At 40.2% G+C, this 12,504-nt stretch overlaps 1 protein-coding gene across 1 annotated transcript in view; it reads left to right on the forward strand.

Annotated features, from left to right (window-relative positions):
- antxr1c (ANTXR cell adhesion molecule 1c) overlaps positions 1-10,575 on the forward strand; it is a 36,068-nt gene extending 25,493 nt beyond the window's left edge. Inside the window, exons 13-18 of the mRNA XM_062442848.1 lie at positions 1,276-1,371; positions 1,596-1,634; positions 2,007-2,105; positions 2,233-2,400; positions 3,614-3,694; positions 10,189-10,575. Of these exons, the coding sequence (XP_062298832.1) occupies positions 1,276-1,371; positions 1,596-1,634; positions 2,007-2,105; positions 2,233-2,400; positions 3,614-3,694; positions 10,189-10,455 (750 nt within the window). The 3' untranslated portion in view covers positions 10,456-10,575. The remainder of the gene's footprint in view (positions 1-1,275; positions 1,372-1,595; positions 1,635-2,006; positions 2,106-2,232; positions 2,401-3,613; positions 3,695-10,188) is intronic.
- The last annotated feature ends 1,929 nt before the right edge of the window (positions 10,576-12,504 follow it).

Genomic DNA, 12,504 nt, shown 5'->3' on the forward strand with positions numbered 1-12,504 from the left:
TTTGTTCTCTGCAGTGAGTTTCTTTACCCCCTTAATCTCTTTCATCTTCCCTTTTTCAATTTTGTATTTTCTCCTTTTTTCTGGAGCCAAACCACAGGGGTTGTAGTAGCAATACACCCAAAAAAGGCCCTCCAAACTCCCCCGGGGTGGCAGGAGACAAGAGGTTAAAGAAGCAAGTTCATGACCACAAAGCTACCAGCTCACTGAACTAAAAGTAAAAGCATGCAGGCACATCTGCAATACTTTGAGCAAGGCACTCAAATCGAGCTGAGTGGAAAGACTCTTGTAGCTCCCAGGTGTATGAATGTAGGCAATTGTGTCAATGTGAAGCCGGGTAGAGCTTCATTTCCTAAAAAACAAAATTAAACAAGATGCAATTTAAGACACTTTAAAGCAACTTCCCAAATAAAACACATATGTTGAGACATATGGGCTGGAGCCACAGTACATTCCCACCCAACCCTCAGTCCATGTGCCATCATATCCATGAAAATACTGAATACAACTGCTTTGTTGTGGTTCATGATATACTACTGAGCTCAATTAGACATACCATTGTAATTAGCTGCCTCTCGCCACTAAACTAAATCATATAGTCTGAAGTCAGACATAAGCAGTTGCTAACTTGAGATGGGTAGGCCTTGTTAGTCTATTAAAAAAGTTGAGGTTGAAAACAAACTCAACAAACGCATGTGACCCCTGCCAAAAACATTCACCAAAGTCCACAAAATATGCCTCTATAGCATTGGAAAGCACATACACACATCATATGTGCAAGAGATGAGGCCATTTGTTTAAATTTCCTGCATTGTTTGCTAAACCATTGTTTAACAAAGTCTGCTAACTCGTCAACCACTAAAGTTTATGATAATCACAAACTTGCTGATTTGGAGTTTCTAACAAATAGTAACTTGATTCTAGTGTTTGGTTTTCTGCAATGGACCCCACTGCTGAGTTCAGATAAATGCACCCGTGTCTTTGCCACAAGATAGATAGGGGAAAGTCTAACCACATGTGATCCTCATCTGTGGTCTGTAATGAGAACCATGTTTGGCTCATGGACGCCTGCCTCGTTGAAAATAAGCAATGTAGCTGATGGATTCATTTGGGGATCACACAACTTGTATGTTTTTTTTTGTTTTTCTCATCATCAATAAAAACAAAAAAACATGAATATGAAAAGTGACAGCCATCAGCCACCTCTGGATACATATTGTCTGGGTTCAGTGCATGTGGTGGTGTAGTAATGTACTACTGCGTGTGTGTGTTTCCTAGTTTGATGGCACCATCCTCCTCATCACCCTGCTGGTGTTGTTCCTCCTGTTGGCCCTACTCTTCATGTGGTGGTTCTGGCCTCTCTGCTGCACTGTGGTAAGAAACACAAACTACATTAAGGAAGTGGTCGATTTTTAACAGCAACACTTAAAATTAGAATTATCCAGAGCCTCCAAAGGTCTCCCCACAAAAACAAAAAATCATGAAAACTCTTAAGAGTTCCTTTGAGAGCTGAGGTGATGAATGTGTTTGTGAAAAGCTAAACGATACCTGTTGTTTCCACCTCTCCTGAACGTGTCATGTCTCATATGCTTTCACAGGTGATCAAAGAACCACCTCCTCCACCTCCTCCTGAGCCTGTGAGTCAAGGCACACACACACACACACACACACACACACACACAGACACACACACACACACACACACACACACACACAGACACACACACAAACACACACCTAAGTACCCACCAAAAAGCCTGAATAGGACTGAAATAAACGGGTGAAACTACATCTCTGTGTTTTTGTAACTATCTGTAGCACATTATACAGTTTATATAAGCTAGAAATGGATCATTCCAGTTTATACACAGATCTGTGCTCAGCAAGTATCATTTAACAAACATTTTTAAGTGGCTTGACATCAGTATTGACTTATGTTTACGACAACAAGTGTACAAAAGAGGGAAAAAGTCGATAAGTCAGGTTTTGTGTAATTATTTGTGTTTTAGGAGTCAGATGATGAAGACGGGCTGCCCAAGAAGAAGTGGCCCACTGTGGATGCCTCATATTATGGAGGAAGAGGAATCGGAGGGATCAAGAGGATGGAGGTGACAAGATGATAAATGCTCATGCCTATTACTTACAGACAATTATCACTAAATCTTTAATTCCAAACAACAGATGGAAATCAGACCAGATTGGTTTACATTCATTGCTTCTTTGTTGATTTTGTAGGTGCGTTGGGGAGGGAAGGGCTCGACCGAGGAGGGGGCAAAGCTGGAGAAGCCGAAGAACGCTGTGGTGAAAATGCCGGAGCAGGAGTACGAACCCTTCGAGCCCAAACCTAAGAAGTCCTCCAACAAGAAGGCTCCTCAGAACCGGAAGTGGTACACGCCCATCCGGGTAAACACAACCTCAGTTTCCCTCAGGACCCAACAGACAATGGGGCACTGTAGCCACAACTCTTTTAATATAGCTGCATTTATTTGACTTATTTAGTGAATCTATGAACGCATCTTGGAGTATGTTCATGTGTGTGACTGCATTATTACCGTCCTGTCAGCTTTTCAGGAACTTGAAAATCTGCTTTGTTTACAGTTTAACCACTGTGCATTTTTGAGCTTGAGCCCAGTAAGTTTCAAATAACTGAGGGTGGCAGAAAATCTCTCAACCCACAGAGAGAGAATCTTGAAATCCTTCCACTGACTTTAAAAACTGAAAAGTACCAAGACTGGAGTTTCACAAGACAGCAGGGACGAATAAAGTCTGTTCTAATCATGTTTATGTAGAATAATTAGCTGCATAAACACAAAATTCACCAACTATCCAGGTGAACATGTAACCAAAGAAATATACATCTACTACTATAACATCTACTCCACACAGTGAGTCATTATTACACTTGGCGTCAGTACTATTTGTGCTTTTATCACTATACAATTCACCTCTGTGTAACAACGCTGGCCTTTCATATAGTAGCTGTACTTACTGTTATCTGTACACACTGCTACCCTGTTCACAGTCAGAGCAGGAAAAATACACACAGACCAGTCATTACTTACTGTACACACCTTATGTAAGGAGCAGAATTCCCCTCTTAATCCAGCTACCACCAAAGTTTGGCTCAAAACGTGACATGACCATGCAGCTCAGTTAAAAGTTATATCAATTTAAGTATTTTTAGAGGTCTCACGATAATGTTTATCCAGGGTTCTTTTAATTGTTATTGTTGGGATTAATGTTTCTTTCCTGTGTATTAAAAGTAAGCTTCCACTAAGTTGCCAAACCTTTTTATCATTTTTTTCCTCCCTGGAAGGGGAACTACTTCATTTGTAGCAACGGAGAAACTTATTTAAGAAGAATTAAAGGTTCATAACTTAATATAATTGTAGTAAATAATCAGCACAATTTCAACCAAAGCGGAAGGAACTAATCAGTAAAATCTGCTGCTGCAGAGTTTGGAGGGTACTAAAACCTGCCAAGTCTCGTCTTTGATGGTACACAGTTGAGGCCACAGACCAAAAGTTTGCTGATACAGTAGAAACAATATGAAAAGGTTTGGTATCCAGATGTGTCCAGCTGTTAAATCTTTCCTTCTTTTCTGTCTTCTGTTCAGGGTAAACTGGATGCTATCTGGGCTCTGTTTCGCCGTGGGTATGACCAGGTCTCTCTGATGAGACCCCAGCCCGGGGATCATGTGAGTACCTCAGCAGTGCACCATGGAAATATTTCATTTCCTCAAATGCTTCCCCCCACACCCACTCACATTCACTTCCACACTTCTGGCCTGTGTTTCCTCCCTCCTACAGTGTTTTATACCTGTGGTGACCCACAGCTGTAACACCCTCTTTGTCAACCTCCTCTATCTCATATATCATTTTTTTGCCTTTTGTTCTCATTTTGTTGAGTTCACTGTGTAACTAATATTAAAAGTTGTTTTATTTTCTGGCCAACCATAAGGAAGATGATGTATTTGATCTTACATCTCAATTGAACAATTGAACGTTACTGTTGCTTTGCCTGTCAAGCTTTCCACTAAACATTTTTAGTCAACCATTGATTTTGACGGCTAAGATGATAACTGTTGCTAACAGATGTTATCAGCTGTAGCCATGAGTTGGTTGAAAACATCTCGAAGTGACTTTTTAAGGTTTAAAACTGTTTCTCGTTGAAACGGGAATCCTGTAAAATTGCATTTAATAAGCGATTAATGCCCAAAAAAACCCAAAGCCTGAAATAACAAAACAGTATTGCTCTTGGCTTGCAGTGTAGTATTTCAGTGTTTGGCTATTTAACTCGCATACTTTAACAAGCTAACAGACTTAAGATTTAAGTTTTATTGTTCATATTTTCACTTTTAATGTTACAAAAGAAAAGGCTTTTAGAATGAGGATTAACCAATATGATTGGTAAAAGTAAAGCTATTGTTAGTGTAAATGTCCGCAAATCCAATAGATTAGGACAGACCAGCTAACGTTAGTTTATGCTCAGATAAAGTAGCATCCAGGATTAGCTTCTACACAGTGGAGGTGCTGTTAACTTTTATTTTATTTTAATATTACACACACAAAATTATTAGCATGAAATGTTTCTTAGTCTTAAATGTAATGCTGGGTTGGGTTTATACAGTACAGTAGAAAGCTAGTTAGCTGTCAACGTTAGCTTAAATGAGAGCAGACAAACACACTGTTTCCTTTCTCTACATGTTTGCTCTCTTATTGCAGAAAATCACTCTTATTACATCCAAACCTCTTCAACATGTGACAAAATCTCTATCTTGACAGACAGTCCTCTTATTGGAAAATAACTGTTCAGGGAAGGGGTTTAACAAACGGTCAATTTCTTACGTACTGTACTCATCAATTTAACAATGTCCATAACAATATACATGCTAGACCGTGTACATTCTGAGGCTGCTTCATTTATGATAAATGAAGTATCAGATATATAGTCAAATGGGTGATAATCCACACTAAGGGGAGAAAATTCATTTCTGAAGGACAAAAACTAATGTGGAGATTAGTCATCCTGTCCTCTATCTGTCTCTCTGTCTCATTCTCTCCTAGTGTTTCTGTGCTGGCTAACACCTCAGCTGGCCCAGATCCATCCTGTTGAGCCGGTCTCGCTCTCACACCTGCTTTATATTAGTCGCCATAAATCAGATAGAAAGCAGAACCGCAGCTCACGCTCACACACATCCTTGTAGCTCGATAGGGGTGTTTTCTGCCGTCCGTGTGTGTAAACTGGTAAAAATTCTCTCCTCTTCTCAGATGAGCCACATGGTTTAGTTTTAATGCCCCTGAGACTTTGTATCAAAAAGCCCTAGATAGTTTCGTTTGAATGTGAGGGAGAAGATGGGAATTTACTGGGTTTAGAAAGCGGATTTATAAATCCCTCTGACAATTTGATGTTTAAATATGTTCTTGTGATCCTGTCAGTGGTGATTTATTTTAGGTGGCTTGGCTTTTAATGCAGGTCAGATGAAACAATATGATAATCTCAATCATCATTCATCAACGTCTATTTTTCACTTTCTTCCAGACCGCTAATGCTGCTAATCAGGCCTCGTCCCAAGCGCTAGTTAAAATTATGCCTTATTAGCAGAAAGTGTTCCAATAATCCTTTTTTAACGTGAATTCCACATTTAAGAGTGGCTTCTTGGCACCACAAACAGGTACAGAGACAGGAATTACCACAAGATAAGCTTTCAGCACTTTGAGACAAAAAAAAGTACATCTTTACCAAAGCAAACCACCAGCCAGATAGATAAAATTTCACATCCTTCATCAACAAATCTCTTACCCAGGGAAGCTTTTAGCAATTGCTGTAACCTCTACATGAGGAAATGCTCATTTCCTTGAAGAAATCATGTCTCTTTCCACTCAAGTCATTGTCAGTTTGTTAAAAAGCATGAAGCAGAAGACAGAAACTTTTCCCATGTGCCAGCAGGCCGGCTCATTTCCAGGTAGTGTGATGTTTTATTTCGCAGAGGAAAGAGTGGAAACAAGCGTTGGGCACCTCTTTCCTTGCTTTAAGTGTTACCTGAAATATATTTCATTTTAAATTTCCTGCCAGTTCCTCAGTCCTACTGCGAACAGGCCTTTTAGAGCAAAGTCTCACACTCCAAACCTGGCAGGCTTTCCATTTAGAGTTTTTCTTGATTGCTCCATTGCCCAAAACTCTAAACACAAATGTTTAACTGCACACTAATCTTCACAAACTTCCATGTAAAAACCAAACTCTCCACTCAAAACCATACAATCTTACATCTAAACGGAACGTTGCCTTCTGACATCACACAAAAGCCATCAAACCCACATATACACTGCAAAACAGCATGGACTGACCTATGGCTCTGTTATCTATCTATCCTGAGGTTCTGATTGGTGTGTAAGGAGTTTTAATTCTTATTGTTTCCAACTTAGGAATGTGTGTTAATTGGGTTCCAGCTGTGATGACTTGAGTTAGTAATATTGAATGCCAGTGCCTTCTAAATGAGCACATGAGTGAAAAAAGGGGAATGGTGTTTATAGTTTTGGGAAATGGGTCTGTCTTTGGTAGATGGCGTCATGGTTTGGGATGTTTAGTTAATAGGCACAATTTTAGTGTGTAAGCCATCGAGAAAAACAGTAATAGGAGCGCACACTCAAGGCCAAGTTGGCAGAGTTCAGCCTGGATTTTTAATTGGTTGTTCTGTTGCCATGGCGCGCTTTTCATCGCCATGCCACAGCATCAGTTGAATGTCACCCCTGGGACCAGCCGGGCTACAATCCTGCACAATGGTGGTTCATGTGTGGGCATGCTTACTGCTGTGTTATTTTAACAATTTGTATACACAAAGTCATTAAAGTAAAATCACAAAATCACAAGCAAAACCTAACTATGGTTCATTGAGCAAACAGTCTGTCTGTGATCTCTGCTGCTGTAGTCATGTAGATAATTCTTATCAATGATTCCTGAGCTCCTTTCTTTTAGTGTTCATACACACACGCACAATCATTTTCTCTCTCCCAGCAATAAACCCAGTGACCCCCTCTGCATGTGTGTCACCCAACCACATCCATTACAATGACGTATTACAACACACACACACAAAAAACACACACACACACAGTTGCTGAGGTTCTTATGTACACTGGTCTCTCTCTTTCTTTCTTTCTCTCTCTCTGTTTCTCATTCACATAAACACGTGCCTCCCCCGGGAGGCAGTTAGCTGGCTTAAAGAAATGAGGTAATACCTAAGGCAGATGATTGCCAGAACTGTCTCCACCAACCGACTGACCACTTCTCACACACACACACACACACACACACACACACACACACACACACACACACACACACACACACACACACACACACACACACACACACACACACACACACACACACACACACACACACACACACACACACACACACACACACACACACACACACACACACACGTTTTGCCCAGGCTGAGACAATTTTATGACCTTGGTGAGACTGTAGACAGTGGAGGAGGTCAGCAAGAAAGAACGGGGCGAGTGTGGCTTTCTTTAATCCTGGAAAATGTTTAGAGACTCACACCGCAGCCAGGCGCTAACAGAACGATGTATACATGAGGCGAAGCTGAGTTTAAAAAACAAAAGCACACTCCAACATTTCTATATTCTTTATAGATATGCAGTATTAAATCTTTAGTTACTTAAAAATATGTACTGTCTTGTCATTATTGTCGAGTGAAATCCATTTATTAGCTTTCAGGAGGAGAGTTAGATGATACAGTTAAATATAGAAAGACTGGAAAAAGCTAGCTCTGTAAGGAGGTCACATTTCTTCCTACTAGCATCTCTACTTTTCCCCATAACCCCCAATAAAACACCAAATTGTTACTTTTACACTTTACCTTACTTACACTGCTTTTGCACAGATTAAACAAACAACATATACACATTATCAGTCTTTATGCTAAACTCAGCTAAGCTAGCTTCATATTTAACAGACAAATAGACAAGAAAGGGAATGATCACATTTCACAAAAATGTGAAATGATTGCTTTAATACAAACAACAGAGCTTCATAATATTCGAAGGAGGAAAACAGCACTGCAACTTGTTCTGTGATGCTAAATGACACAAAACTCTGGGTCAACTAGTTTTCCAGAGCAGATGTAATCTTTAACAGCTGGAAACAAAAAAAGCCAAAAAATTTAATTTGCTCTTCAAAGTGCAGCAGTAGTTAAGAGAATACCTATATATATATATAAATATATGTATATATATAAATATATACTGTAGCAAAAAGAAAGCCATCTCCTCTCCATGGATATCTATGAGCCAAGAAAATAGTTTTAAAGAATTTGAGGAGATTTGCACACATGCTTTTTGCTCACATGTCTAGGAATGCCAGACTGGATTAGTGGTAACAGACCAGAAACTGGTGGTTGTTGCTAAATACTTGTCCTATTTCTCCTCTGTTCATTTTTGTTGTTGTTGTTGTTGTTGTTTAGCATTCAGCAGCTAATTTACCAACTGGGATGAATGGAATGTGTCCTTTGTGACAGTTTGTAATGGTTAAATGCCAGTGTTGCTTTTGCTATACTGTGTGTAAGAGTGTGTGTACATGTGAGGGAGGGAGAGAGAGAGAGAGAGAGAGAGAGAGAGAGAGAGAGAGAGAGAGAGAGAGAGAGAGAGAGAGAGAGAGAGAGAGAGAGAGAGAGAGAGAGAGAGAGAGAGAGAGAGAGAGAGAGAGAGAGAGAGAGAGAGAGAGAGAGAGAGAGAAAGAAAGAAAGATATTAATGCATGCTCCAGCCCATTCTGCATAGTCGATCCACTTTGGTCTTACATTTTTATTGTCCAGCTTCTTGTTCCATCAGTAGCTGTAATCTGCATTTGACCGGATGAGAAGTGAGTTGAAGTTCAGCGTCAGTGCTGGAGACGGGTTTGCGGTAGATGTAGAGATGTTCAGCTAAATGAAAGAGGACAGGATCGGTCAGTTGAAATAGAGGGCAAAAGTTTAGAGTGGGATAGTAGAGAACTGCCTCAATAACTTTTCTTTCTGGTATTGTTTTCTCTTCTCCAGCTCCCCTCTTTAACTTTGTGCGTAAGGTTATTTTTAAGATGGAATGAACTACTTTCCTCACAGCTTCACGAGTGACATCAATTTCTGTTCACTTATTTTTCCACTCTTTAAAACCATAGTCTGTGGCTCCAATCACTGATACTGGTTATTAGTAGATTAGCATTACTTCACTCCAGTGGCAGCCAACCGCATGCAAAAGGAGTGGGCAACAGCAACCTTGGTTAATGTGATATTTTACAAGAAGCTTATGAGTGAAATGTGATTTATTCCAAAACCAATTCAGTTGTTTAACATTATGATAAATCAGACTTACACTGGTGTAGATAACATTTTATCCCATTCTACCCCCATCACAAGTAACACAGACACACACATGCATGCCTGTACAGCAGACTCATCGTCCACCCCCCCCCCCCCCCCCCCCCCCAATCCTTCCCTATACCTTATTTCTCCATATGTTGTCAGCATGACTTGGGGAACTTTTGAAAGTGAGTCACAGTGTCCGTACAGAACAGTACAGAATATTGGACTAACCGGGATAATTTGGAGTGGGGGCGTCAAAGCAGGGATTTAAATGTAATCTGGAACACCAGCTGCCAGACACACACACACACACACAAACATACAAAGAGTAGTGACTGTACCTAACATGACCTGAGTTTGACTGAGGCTTTCTTAGCCCAGATATACTTTGAATTAGACACCTGTGTGTGTGTGTGTGTGTGTGTGTGTGTGTGTGTGTGTGTGTGTGTGTGTGTGTGTGTGTGTGTGTGTGTGTGTGTGTGTGTGTGTGTGTGTGTGGTTGTACCCAAATGAGTGTGTACCTGTGTACATTTTTGCTCTAGATTTGACTTATTTTTCTAGACCTAAAATCCTACATTCAGATTTTGTTGTTTCATGTTCTTTTTTTCATATTCTTCATAAATCTCTCAGACCAAGCTGTCTCAACCTTTTGGAAACTTAGAAACTCACCTACAAGTTAACAAGACAAGGACTGTCTCAGAAATCACTATAAATGGTTCACTGCAATGCACACAGCTAGTGTGGCTAAAACCTCCATCACATCAATTGCAGATTGGAACCTGAACTGTTTTTAGTCTTACATGTCTCTTTTCTTTCCTTTAGGGTCGATGCATCAACTTCACAAGAGTGAAAGAGGAGTCAGCAGCGGCATACAAGGCCACTCCTCGCACCCCGATCCACACGCCCATGCCACCACCACCGCCACCAGACTACCAGCCTGTGACCCCCACCCCATCTCCCACCACCTCCAGTCCTCCACCCAGATCACCCCCATCCGGCCAGCTACCCCCAGGACCACCACCAGCCCGCACACCCCCTGGGCTTCCCTGTCCACCGCCATCGCGTCCTCCACCCAGCCTCCGACCATGAATTACACAGACAAACCCCTCCCATTCCCCCACGGACCCGCTTCGATATATCACAGACTTACTGCTCTGTTGACCAGGCTGTGGTCCTCGCTGCCAAAGATTCTCCTGCTATAAGCCAAAGATCAGCAGTATTTTGAATCCCTGGCTTGTGTCGTTCTCCATTTCTCTTCTTGTATGTGAGAGACTGTCAAGTCAAACTTCAAACTGAAATCTGCCCTTTGCATATTAGGAAAGAAAGGTCACTCATGATATGATTCGAGACTTTTTTCAAGAACAATTTTTGCTGTTTGTGACCTTTCAAGAGTTAGTACATATAATCCACTGACCAGTACTTGTGCCACTTAACATGGTAAATTCTAGAGAGAAAAAAATGTTGGAATAGCAGAGAAACGTCTTACGAAAACTGTATTTTTGCTGACCTCAGTGCTCACCACTTTATGATTATGACAAGCTGTTTGACTTGATGATCTGTCTCATACAGAGTGAACAGGGTGATTTGGAGAAATATTTTACTCAGTGTTGGCATTTGTGAGATCGGGGAGGATTGTTGCTGGACAGCAAAGCATGTAGGGACAAAAGTCCACAGAAGAATACTGCAATGGATGAAATTTCTTTGTTGTCTTTATCAACTACTGAGTTATGCCATTGTGATCGAGGGTTAAGGTGAAAAGTAGGTGATACATGGAAAATCTGAGATGAAAAACGTTTTGTAGAATGGATTGGATTGAGTAACTAAGATGAAGTACGTCTGATTTGCTGAAATTTGGCATTTTGGAAATTGCATTTTTGAGCTTGTTACTTATGTTTTTGTACCTTTTGCAATGTTTCTTGTATCCAACATACTAAGCCATCAAATTCCAATCCTTCGATACAGAAATTAGCAAAATTATAAAGTTACGCAATTTGTGGTTCAGTTTTTGTACTATTCAGTGACAGGGAAGTGTACAGATGTTTTATGGAAGGATGTTTTTACAATATATGTTCAAGATGCGTTTTTGAATGCTACGTTGGTTGATATATTTGAGGCTTCGGATTTTGTCCTTAACAACCCTTTCATGTAGCTAAATTTAGAATACAGCAATATATATTTTTTGTTTTTTGGTATCTGCGCACATAGACTGCTGGGCAACTACAATATGTATTTGTTTTTATTAACATATGGACATTGAAACTCATGAAATTAAGCAACCATAAATCAGGTTAAGGTCTCTCCTTATGTTTTATCCACAATCCTGATACTGTACTTTGATACCGTTATGTGTGTTTTATGTCTTCAGTTTTATCATCACCGGTCACATTGCAACTGCAGGGCAGTTCTAAGAGCATCTAATTTATTTTACTCCCCGAGAGAAACATAGGAGAGTACTTGAATATCGACAAGGTGTCCAACCACCAAGACGGACACTGTGCGCAGAAGTTAGAAACACAACAACTAGCCAGCTAAAAGTCAAATAAGGCCTACCAGCTTTTTTCATCCCCTCAGCTGTACATAAAAAACCTTTGTTCAAATTGAAAGTGATCCAGTTACATTTTTACGTTGCGAAAAAGCACTAAGAATTGTGTGAATCTCATTGTGCATCTTACATTCCAAAGCTCCTTGCTAGCTAACAAGACACAGCTAACAAGAACAACAACTGCTAACAATTACAATGTTAGCAGTGACAACATGCTAAATTGGGGAAAATAAAAACACAACATTTCTGACGTCATATGCAGAAAAGGGGTTGAAATATGCTGGTTTTTCTTATATCCAGCGCCTTCTGGTATTTTCTTTGTGTTTGTTTTTTATCCTTTCATTTTAATGTACGTCATTCAGTTATGTCCTGTACCGTTGTGTTATAACATGCATTCGGACACAGTGCCTTAAAGCTGTTTCACTGCTGAGCTAGCTAAAGGAAAGTACAACCATCACAAAGTTTCATTTCACTCAAAATGCCTTTTAATGTCATATATCCAAGCTGAAACAACAAGGAGCAACATGTAGAAGTCATTAAATAATTATGATGCATTAGTGTAATTAGCATGAACAAAATTAGACATTTGGGGCAAG

Source organism: Scomber scombrus, chromosome 21 (genome assembly GCF_963691925.1).
Source record: "Scomber scombrus chromosome 21, fScoSco1.1, whole genome shotgun sequence".
NCBI classification, from domain to species: Eukaryota; Metazoa; Chordata; class Actinopteri; order Scombriformes; family Scombridae; genus Scomber; species Scomber scombrus.